General features: G+C 34.9%; 1 protein-coding gene across 2 annotated transcripts in view; it reads left to right on the top strand.

The window, feature by feature from the left end:
- Positions 1-12,719, top strand: part of VPS50 (VPS50 subunit of EARP/GARPII complex) — a 140,129-nt gene that overhangs the window by 67,959 nt on the left and 59,451 nt on the right. For both annotated transcript variants that reach the window (XM_065883462.1, XM_065883463.1), the window contains 2 exons: positions 431-525; positions 861-959. In XM_065883462.1, the coding sequence (XP_065739534.1) occupies positions 431-525; positions 861-959 (194 nt within the window). The remainder of the gene's footprint in view (positions 1-430; positions 526-860; positions 960-12,719) is intronic.

The raw sequence follows: 12,719 nt of genomic DNA, 5'->3' as shown, positions 1-12,719 counted from the left end.
TGCAGGCTTCAGTAGTTGTGACACACAGGCTCAGTAGTTGTGGCACGTGGGCTCAGTAGTTGTGGCTCACGGGCTCTAGAGTGCAGGCTCAGTAGTTGTGGTGCACGGGCTTAGTTGCTCCGTGGAATGTGGGATCTTCCTGGACCAGGGCTCGAACCCGTGTCCCCTGCACTGGCAGGCGGATTCTTAACCACTGCGCCACCAGGGAAGCCCCAAGTCTGTACTATTTTTATATCTGATGTTCATGGAATTCTCTCTGATATCACCCTAAATATGTTGACTATTAGCCTAACTAGATATTTTTTTTATCAAGTTAAGAATCTATTCCTGTCTCATTTTAATGTGTAACTATACAAAAAATGGCTCTGAGAACTTATTTTCTATATTTTGGATTTACTTGAAATATTTATTGTTTTGTTTTTTTTTATAGGATGTTCAGTTAAAAGTAAAAACCTACTTGCTTGGAACTGATTTGTCAATATTCAAATATGATGACTTCATCTTTGTTTTGGATATAATCAGCAGGTAGTGTTTGAGATCTTGTCTTATTCTTTAGTTTGATTCATTGAACCATGATAATCAATGAAATCATGAATCACTGAGTTGTAATGTATAACTTAATGGAAGTAAAGATAATTGAACATTCATAGTCTAATTTCTGCTAGGTTTATGTGTGAGTGTGTTTAAATATTTTTGCCCTTTGGATGTTTGTAAACTGTAATGAATGTGATCTTTAGAATTTCTTCAAACATCCAAATTTTTATGATTTGTTATCTTTGAATAAAGATGACTTGTATTTCTCTTTTTTCCCTATAATAAACATGTTGCTGAAATTTATGTAAATCTTTCTGTCCAACTAGGTTGATGCAAGTTGGAGAAGAATTCTGTGGTAGCAAGTCTGAAGTTTTGCAAGAGTCTATTAGAAAACAAAGTGTCAATTATTTTAAGAACTACCATAGGTAAGAACTCTAATAAAATATGAATAGACTTATTTAGGTAGTGAGAATACCTTTGTCTAATGCTTAACCTTATAGTGTTAGTTGGTTTAAAATAATTACTTTTGAATTTGAAAGACTATCTTTGTAGCTTTTTTTAGGATGGTTAAGGATTTGTTTTTACCAAAAATATCAAAGTATTCTGATTATTTTTTGTAAATTTCAATATGTGTTTTGTCTTGAGGGGCTTAAAATATTGAACTGACTTCTGTATGGGTGGAAGATGATTATTACATTAAGGATCCCCAGAAGAATTTGGCCACTATTCTCTACCTGCATATATGGTGTGAGCTAGTAAGGAAGTTAAATCAGTAGCGGCAGCACTCAGTGAGTGGGGGATGCTTGAAACTGTGTGCCTTTTAGGAGTAAAAAGGCTTTCAGAGAACAGGGCATGATATTCAGAATGTAGCTACAAAGCCAAGATTTTGTACTACATTGCTTTGCAAAACAATCACTACTAACTTTAAAAAGGGTGCCTAGGAATGGTTTTGGGAGTGGAAGAAAGTGGGAAAGAATGCTTATACAGCAATGTGTTTGTATGCTTAAAGCAGCGTTAAATTGAGAAAATATTTATTAGACCTTTCTTCATATAAGCTGGACTGTGCTGTACACCTTATATACATTTTATCATTTGAATTGAGTTACAGCTCACTTTTTATACTGCATTTTTAATTTTTAAAATTAAGTTTTGATTTTGTTGTTATTTGGTGCTGGGGAGAGTTGGGATTTGAAGTTCTCCTTTCTCTCCTTGTTCGGAGTCAACCCCTGGTCACAGGGATATGTGCTATGTCAGAAGACAGGTTACTGGACATGAAACCATTGACTAATTTATTATTAAATATATTTAAGTACACATTTTCTGTCTTAATTGTAAACTACTAAATATTTGTTTTGAAAGTATATTTAAGTTGATCCTGTACCAAAGCAGAGCCCTTGAGTTTCACAATTGAATGAAGAGAATGTTGACAAAATTTTAAAAAATTTTTTAATTGATTATACCTCAGGAAAACAGTGGTAAGGGAACAACATGAAACCCTAACACTACCTTAATTTATAACTTCCTTTTCTGTTAAAACTTAAGCCCTGTTAAAACAGAAGGCTTGGCCTGTACACATTGCTGTCCAAAATGAGAGGGGCCTTATACTCACAGATCGGAAAGGATAAAGAACTATGAAGGAGCCAGAAGCTTCACTAACCCTATCAGAACGCAGGCATTGCTGGATGTCCATTTCTCAAAGATTGCTTTATATCCAACAAGACAACTGGGGTGTCTTTTGATGTTCATTGTGACTGCAAGATGTGTGTAATGCAAAAACATGGATTTATTTAATGGTTTGCATTCTGCATTCCATTTTACTTACTGTCAAAAGGTGTCTGTCATCTGTGGCCACCAGGCAAGGGCATTTCTAGACTCTGACTATGATGGATATTCCTTACAAAAGTTCACCTTGATGAAATTAGAAAATATAGAAATGAATTATTGTTTCCCAAACACTCAATATTTTAATGGACTTTTCTTGTTAGAAACATTTGTGAAACTTGTTTCCCATTGAGGAGGCTGTATTGTATTCTTAGAAGGAGAGCAGGACTGGGAAATGGTAAACTCGGGATCTTACTACATTTTTGCCACCTGCCATCTCCCTCTCATTGGACAAATCATTTAACCCCTCTGAGATACGGTTCTGTCTATCAATCGTAAAATGAGGTGGCTGGACTAAAAGGTCTCCCGAAGTATTACCTGCAGATCTTTCCCTTTTTTCTTGCTGCATTGTGTATTATAAAAATTGGAATAGGTTAAAAAAAAGTAAAGATGTAATCTTTCTTTGTAGTATTCTTCTCTTTTCCCAAAGTTTAAACCAGTCTTGCTCATATACTGCCTGTAGTCATTCTCTCTCCAACAGCTGCCATTTGGGAAATTATAATGAAATCACTTGGTAAAGTTGCTGCCAACCATCAGTGTGTTCTGAAGTACATCTGTTTCTTTATAAAGCAAGATAAACTTGACAGGCAGTTTAGAAATGATGCCAATGTATATATATTGAGTTGACGAAAGTCATTACATTAGCCAGTGAGGAATCTAAATCTACTAAATTCCGATTTAATATCTCCTTCACCAAATCATATTACATAAATACCGAAAAATACCATGAAACATGGTGAAATATAGATCATCTGTTTCAATTTTGTTAAAGTGTTTAAATATGCTTACAATTTGTTTCATGGTCCTCTACTGCCAAGTAGAGCTCTAGAGAATAAAGAAATTCTTGAACCGAATTACTCTTATTTTACAGTCCATTTAGGTTGTTGGTTTGAAGATGTAAGCATAATAAAAAGGTGAAAATAGAAGCATTTTCCTCTTTGGCAGAACATCTGTTTATAAAATGTACCTACGTTGCTTGTGGAAGTTGTATTAAAGCTTGCGTGCCATTATCTTTTTCTAGGGCAAAGCTGGATGAGAGTGTGAGGGAACACAGTCTCTGTCATCTGTCAGTGTAAATTCTCATCTTTCAAAGACATATTTTATTCTCCCAGGTTTCTTTATGTTCAGGTTCTAAGTTTGTATATAGCAAATGCTGTCATTCTTCTGCCAGATGTTGCAAAATTCCCCAAAGCACAAATAATCTAATTTGAACAGTAATGACATAGAAATTATGTAGCAGTGTGCTATTGCCAAAACATTCTATTTAACAAGCACCTTTTATTTTTAATTACTTTAGTATTTAGAGCTTATAAATGTTTTCAATGATCCTAAAGGTGCACTGACTGATGTCAGAAGAGGGGAAAGGTCACCTATCCTTTTAGGGAGAAAGGTCTCTCCTTGCCTTTTAAGGTTTAAGTTTATTAAGGTTTGGTTTATTCCTTAAGTGTCTTTAAAATGTGTGTTTCTAGGGTCAGTTTTATTATCCATATACTTATCTTTGTTTTCTGTCTGGATCAAATGATTTAATCATCTCTTCTGTTTTTGAATACTGGGCCTGACATTATCTAGAACTGACCTGCCGGCATGTGTTGCACCCCTACCCCTAATCCCCCACCCATATATCCTCTGCCAAATAAGTTGTTTTGGTTAAGGCTTCAGGGAGAGTAGTAAATAAGTTACCAATAATTTTAGTTGTTTTATGGGAGATCTCATAAAGAGGTTTTTTTTTTTTTTTTTAAAGAAAAACCTAACCTATAATAGCTTCAATTTACAAGTGTCCACGGATATGTTTTCCTAGTATTGCTTTGTAACAAACTGTCCTGAAACTTACAGGCTTAAAACGACCATCATCTTCTCATTATTACCTGTATTCTGTGAGTCAGGAATAATTCACGCAGGGATCAACTGATTCTTCTCCTTCTCATAGCACTGACTGAGGTGACTAAGCAGTACTCAGCTTGTGGAAAGCTTGTGTAGCAGGTTCAAGACGGCTTCACTTGCACCTTGGTGGAGATGGCTGGAAGGGTGTACAGCTGGGTTGGTTAGTCAACATGTCTTCATGTGGCCGCTCCAGTATGATGATCTCAGGGTGGTTGGACTTCTTACGTGGCAGCTGGCTTCCCATAGGACTAGAGTTCCAAGAGAACCACACAGAGGCTGCATGACCTTTTCTGATATAGGCTCAGGAGTCATGACTACCACATTCCTTTGAATACAGGCTTGTCGTAAGGCTGGTCCAGACTCAAGAGGAGGGAAATTAGACTTTTTCTTTTGATTGGGGAGTGGTAAGGTCGTGTCATAGAAGAGCATGTGTGTGGGATAGGAGGTATTGTTGCAGCTCTCTTTGATATATTCCTTGGGAAAATAAGGAGAAATGTTTCCAGAAAATAATTTTTTTTGGACTTGGTGATAATGGTGCCAATAAGTTAAATTTATTTTTAATATGTGAAGTGTTTTACTGAAAATTTATGTAAAAGTACAACTATTTTCCATCTCTAAACTATAGAAGAGGGCTTAAATTTTGGACTTAAAATGAGAACAAAAGGAACAATGTCTTCATAATATGTATCTGTTACGTTACACTACTCCCTCTTCTCTATATATGTACATACACATAAATACACAATAATAATGGGTAGGCAACTATTAAACTCCTCTTAGTAAATACAGTTGTTACTGATTTCCAGTTTTCTTCCTGCTGGTAAAGCGTCTGGGGCAGTGTGGTGTTATCAGTGGCCTTGGGTTCCTACCTCTAATGTGTTACTCACTGGCTTCATGGCCTGTGTGATTTTAACCAATTTTTTTACTTCTCTGAGCATCAAATTCCTTATCTTTAAAGTGTATAAAGGCTTATATTAGATACTGTACCTTCTTTAAACCTTGTGCTTTTATCATTCGTTTTTGGAACCTACATTTTATTGCTTCAAGTCTTTTATTAGGTTAAGTAAAAGATCTGTGTTTCGCACAGTTCTAATTCACTGAAATTTTTCCTTTAACTTGTAGGTCAATATATTTGAGACACGTTGTAGATCGGTTATTATCTCCTTCACTATATTTGCACTTTAAAATCTCTTTAATTTTATTTTGATTGTACGTATTTTTTGTATACCAGAGAAGGTTTTTTGTGTCCTGCTTGTGTGTTGTTTCTAAAGATGCAGGTGGCACCCAGAGTGCTTAAAGTAATAATTGGGACTGCTTTTCATATAACTATGATTATAGTCAGTTCTGTTATTCAACATCTGATTACAGTTTGTACTTTACATACTCATTCATTGCTTTTTCATCATAACTGCCATCTTTTTTGTGATTTAGAGTAAAATAGAAGAAAGGAAATAAACTGCAAATCTTTCAATTTGTGTAAAATGTTCTTGGGGAAAGAGATGCGAAGGAAGTTTTCTTTGGCTCTATTGAATCAATTTGGATTATATGAACCAACATCATTTACAGTAAAAAATAAATAAATAAAATTTTGCCTTTGACTATTGTTTCCAACCATGTTGCAGTGAAAAGAACAAGATTTGGAAATCGGGGCCCCTGTCTCTTCTGTCTACTACTTGTGACCTTGTGACCCTTCACAAGTGGATTAATGTTTCCTTGGGCCATTTGTGGCCTTATCTTAATGGGCCTGCCCTTTATTGCGGACAATTTGGGAGGGTAGTGAGTAGATTATTACAGTTTTTTCTTTTGAAAAACTTTATTAAATCATAATTCACATAAATGTATGCATATCTTATTGTACAACTCTGTGAATTTTTTACATATATGTACACCACATAAACTGCCCGGATTAAGATATGGAACTTTTCCAATATCCTAGAACAAGGTACAAGGTGTACCCCTTGTACCTTTTCTCGGTCAGTAGCCTTCTCAGAGGTAACTGCTATTCTTCTGTCACCAATGACTAGTCATGCCCGTTTTGAACATTATGTAAATATTGTAGTTTTATAAATGTTGTCTGAATTGTATTGCTTTTTATTTTAAATTTCCTGTTTCTTACACACACATACACATACACACACACACACACACACGTTGATTTAGTTAGTACATTGACTTTGGATTCCTATGATCTGGTGGTTAAATTAGCATTTTATTAAATCTAATAGTTTGGAAATTCTTTTGAATTGTTTATACAATATGTCATTTGTGAATAATGACGGTTTTATATATGTCTTTCTAATCTTTGTATTGGTTAGGACTTCTGGTACAGTGTTGAATAGAAGTGCCAACAAGGGATATCCTTTCATTCAGTACTTTATGATATTTGTATGATATTTGTGGTAGGCTTTTGTAGATACTCTATATCAGATTAAAGAAATTCCTAAGAGACAGCCAACTTTAAGGCAAGAAATATTGGTAAAAGTAAAGGGGATGCTTCATAATGATGATAGATTGTTAGGAAGATATAATAATCCTAAATTTGTATATTCCTACTAAAATAAATTTAAAATATATAAAGCAAAAATATTCAGACTAAAAGGAGAAATAGACAAATTGATAATCATAGTTGGGAAATTTTATGTGCCACTTTCAGTAATTGGTAATACAAGCAGACAAAAAAATCAGTAAGGATATATGTTTGACCAACATATTAGTAAAATTTGCCTAATTGATATAGATATATGTATGTTTATACATGTGTATATATATTACAACACTTGACAGCTGAAGAATTCATATTTTTTTTTAAGAGCAGAAGGAAGGTTTATCAAAATCGATCAACTGCTGGGCTCTAAAGCAAGTCCTTAAAAAAAAAAAGTTAAAAGATTGAAATCATAGAGAGCATATTCTCTGACCACAGTGGAATTGAACTACAAATAAATAACAGAGAGATAACGAGAAAACCTGCCAGGTTTTTGAAATTAACCTATTTTCAGTGTTAAAGAAGAAATCATATTGGGAATTAGAAATTATTTTAAAATGAATGATAATAAAAGTATGATATAAAAATTGTGGGATATAGCTAAAGCAGAAGGGGAATTTTTAGCTTTAAATGCATTTTTTGGTAAAGAAGAATGTTTGAAAATCAGTGCACTAAACTTCCATTTCAAGATGTTAAAAAAAATGACAGCAAATTAAACCTAAAATAGAGGGAAGATAATTACAAGAGCAGAAATCAATGAAAGAGAAAGTAAATGTATAATAGAAATCTACAATGCTACTTAGCAAGACTGAGCAAGAAAAAGAAACACAAATTATATCAGCAGTTAAAAAGAAGGTATCTACACATCTTAAGACATTAAAAATAAAACAAAATGATATAAACTTTATGCTGATAAAGTTGACAGTTTAGATTGAAAAGAACGAATTCCTTGTACATACTTAATAAGCTGATAAAATAAAATATAGAAAATCTGAATAATCCTGTATCTTTAAAGAAATTGAATCTTTGCTACAAAGCATTTCCATAAAGAAATCTCCAGGCCTGCTGCTGTCACTGGTCAATTCAGCTAAACATTTAAGGCAGAAGTATATCAAGATAAACTCTTTCAGAGAACAGAAAAGGACAGAATGCTTTATAACTTATTTTATGAGGCCATCGTAGCACTGATACCAAAACATAACAAGTACATTATAAAAAAAAAATTACAGGCTAGTACCTCATAAGAACATAAGTGTAAAAATCCTGAACAAAAGATTGGCAGATTATATCCAGTGATATCTAAAAACGACAATACATCGTGAAAAGACAGGGTTTATTGCAGGAAAACAAGGTTGGCTAATTTTAAAAATTAATAAATTTAATTTACTAATTAACAGCTACAGGGAAAACACCACATTGATCATTTTAACAGATGAAGAAAAAAATTTTGATGAAAATTCCACCCTAGTTCCTGATTTTAAGAAATCTTGTCTGTAATTTTTACTTACAATCTAGTTTTGCTTCTGACCTATTTTGATATCAATCTTATATGTAAAGTATGCCTCTTATAAACAGCATGTAGTCTTTTTTTGTTATTTTAAAATCCAATCTGACGATTTTTGTGTTTTGATTGAACTGTTTTTTTCGTTTTCATTTAATGTATTTATTGGCATAGTTGGGTTTAAACCCATCACATTGCTGTTTGGTTTCTGAAAGTGTAGATAACTTTTTTCATTTATTTTTTTCTCTTTCTGCCTTCTTTTGGCTTGATCATCTATGTTTTCAATTTTCATATTTTTTTCTCAGGTTTAAAATGTATATTCTCATAGTGGTTAACATCAACATTCCAATATGCATTTCTGTTCTGTTCCAGTTGACCTTAAGTTAATATACTTCCAGAATAATGGGAGAACCAACTTTGTAACTAACTTACCATCTCTTACCTTTTAATGTTTTTGTCATATATACTTTTACTTACTGTATTATTTTCTATACTTTTTTTTTTTTGTGGTACGCGGGCCTCTCACTGATGTGGCCTCTCCCGCTGCGGAGCACAGGCTCCAGACGCGCAGGCTCAGCAGCCACGGCTCACTAGCCCAGCCGCTCCGCAGCATGTGGGATCCTCCTGGACCAGGGCACGAACCCGTGTCCCCTGCATTGGCAGGCGGACCCTCAATCACAGGGAAGCCTCTATTTTCTATACTTTTTATGGGTAGGAATAACTAAGCTTCAGTCTGTGAGTTGGTATCTTTTATCACCATAATAGTTTTATATTATTCTGTAATAGATTACAGTGAGTTTAGCAGCTTAAAACAACACCCATTTATTATCTCACAGTTCTGTGGAAGTCTGGATCAGCTTGTCTAGGTTCTCAGCTTAGGTTTTCAGAGGGCCAAAATCAAGGTGTTGGTTGGGCTTTTATCTGAAGACTTTGAGGAAGGATCTGCATCTAAGCACATTCAGGACATTGGCAGAATTCAGTTCCTTGTGGTTTTAGGACTGAGGTTTCTGTTTTCTTGCTACCTGTCAGCTAAGAAGTGTTCTCAGCTTCTAGAAGCTGCTCTCCAGTCCTTGCCCCTGACCCCTTCCATTTTCAAAGCCAGCAATTCTCTCTGACTTCCCCCTTCTGCTATCAGGAGGAGAAAAAACTGCTTAAAAGGGCTTATTCAGTTAGATTTGTTCCACCTGGATAATTTCTGATTTGATTAACTCAAGGCAGCTAACTGTAATTTTAATTAAATCGGCAAAATCTTTTTTCCATATTTGGTAATGTAATCATGGGGGTGTTCTTCAACACATTTAGTCCTGGGAATTAGGGCAGACAATCTTGAGGGATTTTAGAGTGCATTTTAGAGTCATGCCTACCTCAATAATTGTAATAATAGCTTTATTGAGATGTAAGTCACATACCAAAAATGCCCAAAATTCACTCCTTTAAAGTATATAATTCAGCAACAACTTTCACCACTATCTAATTTCAGAATATTTTTATCACTCCATAAAGAAACCCTGTACCAGTTTTTTGTTACTCTTCTCCTGCAGCACCTGACAATCACTTATTTAGTTTTGTCTCTATGTATTTGCCTATGATATTTGCCTGTATACGAACATTTCATATAAAGGGAATCATACGTTATGGCCTTTAGTGTTGGGCTTTCACTTAGCATAATATTTTTAAGGTTCATCCATTTTGGAGCATGTAACAGAACTTCCTTCTTTTTTATTGGTGAATAATATTCCATTGTATAGGTATACCATTGTTTATCCATTCCTCAGTTAATGGACATTTGGTTTGTTTTCACTTTTTAGCTGTGATGAATGATGGTGCTGTGAACGTTCATGTATAAGTTTTTTGTTTTGTTTAAGCTATAAGGATTTATGGTACAACATGAGGAATATAGCCAATATTTTGTAGTAACTGTAAACGGAAACTAACCTTTAAAAACTATAAAAAAATTTTTAATTAAAAAAATAAAACTTATTTAAAAACATCACTCTCTTCAACCAAAAAATTCTCTTCCCTCAACCAGTCAAAGGAACCACAATCCCACTGAAACTTCAAACAACAACAAATGCAAAAATAATCAGAATAAAAGTATACCTTTTCCGCAGATGAGAGATCCAACACAGTTTTCTTTCTTTTTTTTTAAACATCTTTATTGGAGTATAATTGCTTTACTATGGTGTGTTAGTTTCTGCTATACAACAAAGTGAATCAGCTAAATGCATATATATATCCCCATATCCCCTCCCTCTTGCATCTCCCTCCCACCCTCTCTATCCCACCCCTCTTGGGGGTTACAAAGCACAGAGCTGATCTCCCTGTGGTATGCAGCTGCTTCCCAGTAGCTATCCATTTTACATTTGTTAGTGTGTTTTGTCAGTGCTACTCTCTCACTTCATCCCAGCTTACCCTTCCCCTTCCCCGTGTCCTCAAGTCCATTCTATATGTCTGCATCTTTATTCCTGTCCTGCCCCTAGGTTCATCAGAACGTTTTTTTTTCTAGATTCCATATATATGTGTTAGCATACGGTATTTGTTTTTTCTTTCTGACTTTCTTCACTCTGTATGACAGACCCTAGGTCCATCCACCTCACTACAAATAACTCAATTTCGTTTCTTTTTATGGCTGAGTAATATTCCATTGTATACATGTGCCACATCTTCTTTACCCATTCATCTGTTGATGGACACTTAGATTGCTTCCATGTCCTGGCTATTGTAAATAGTGCTGCAGTGAACATTGTGGAACCTGACTCTTTTTGAATTATGGTTTTCTCAGCGTATATGCCCAGTAGTGGGATTGCTGGGTCGCATGGTAGTTCTATTTTTAGTTTTTTAAGGAACTTCCATACTGTCCTCCATAGTGGCTGTGTCAATTTACATTGTCACTAACAGTGCAAGAGGGTTCCCTTTTCTCCACACCCTCTCCAGCATTTATTGTTTGTAGATTTTCTGATGATAGCCATTCTGACTGGTGAGAGGTGATACCTCACTATAGTTTTGATTTGCATTTCTGTAATGATCAGTGATGTTGAGCATCCTTTCATATGTTTGTTGGCCATCTGTATGTCTTCTTTGGAGAAATGTCTATTTAGGTCTTCTCCCCGTTTTTGGATTGGGTTGTTTGTTGTTTTGATATTGAGCTGCATGAGCTGCTTGTATATTTTGGAGATTAATCCTTTGTCAGTTGCTTCATTTGCAAATATTTTCTCCCATTCTGAGGGCTGTCTTTTCATCTTGTTTATGGTTTCCTTTGCTCTGCAAAAGCTTTGAAGTTTCATTAGGTCCCATTTGTTTAGTTTTGTTTTTATTTCCATTACTCTAGGAGGTGGATCAAAAAAGATCTTGCTGTGATTTTATGTCAAACAGTGTTCTTCCTGTTTTCCTCTAAGAGTTTTATAGTGTCCGGTCTTACATTTAGGTCTCAAATCCATTTTGAGTTTATTTTTGTGTATGGTGTTAGGGAGTGTTCTAATTTCATTCTTTTATGTGTAGCTGTCCAGTTTTCCCAGCACCACTTATCGAGGAGACTGTCTTTTCTCTGTTGTATATCCTTGCCTCCTTTGTCATAGATTAGTTGACCATAGGTGCGTTGGTTTATCTCTGGGCTTTCTATCTTGTTCCATTGATCTGTGTTTCTGTTTTTGTGCCAGTACCATGTTGTCTTGATTACTGTAGCTTTGTAGTATAGTCTGAAGTCAGGGAGTCCGATTCCTCCAGCTCCATTTTTTCCCTCAAGACTGCTTTGGCTCTTCGGGGTCTTTTCTGTCTCCATATAAATTTTAAGATTATTTGTTCTGTAAAAAATGCCATCGGTAATTTGATAGGGATTGCATTGTATCTGTATACTGCTTTGGATAGTATAGTCATTTTCACAATATTGATTCTTCCAATCCAAGAACATGGTATATCTCTGCATCTGTTAGTATCATCTTTAATTTCTTTCATCAGTGTCTAATAGTTTTCTGCATACAGGTCTTTTGTTTCCCTAGGTAGGTTTTCTCCTAGGTATTTTATTCTTTTTGTTGAAATGGTAAATGGGAGTGTTTCCTTAATTTCTCTTTCAGATTTTTCATCATTAGTGTATAGGAATGCCAGAGATTTCTGTGCATTAATTTTGTATCCTGCTACTTTACCAAATTCATTGACTAGCTCTAGTAGTTTTCTGGTAGCATCTTTGGGATTCTCTGTGTATAGTATCATGTCATCGGGAAACAGTGGCAACTTTCCTTTTCTTTTCCGATTTGGATTTCTTTTATTTCTTTTCCGTCTCTGATTGCTGTGGCTAAAACTCCCAAAACTATGTTGAATAATAGTGGTGAGAGTGTGCAACCTTGTCTTTTTCCTGATCTTAGAGAAAATGGTTTCAGTTATTCACCGTTGAGAACGATGTTGGCTGTGGGTTTGTCATATATGGCCTTTATTATGTTGATGTAG

The sequence above is a fragment of the Phocoena phocoena genome, chromosome 9 (genome assembly GCF_963924675.1).
Source record: "Phocoena phocoena chromosome 9, mPhoPho1.1, whole genome shotgun sequence".
Taxonomy (NCBI): Eukaryota; Metazoa; Chordata; class Mammalia; order Artiodactyla; family Phocoenidae; genus Phocoena; species Phocoena phocoena.
Note: the sequence above shows the minus strand (reverse complement) of the source record. Positions and strands in the feature narration are given on the sequence as shown.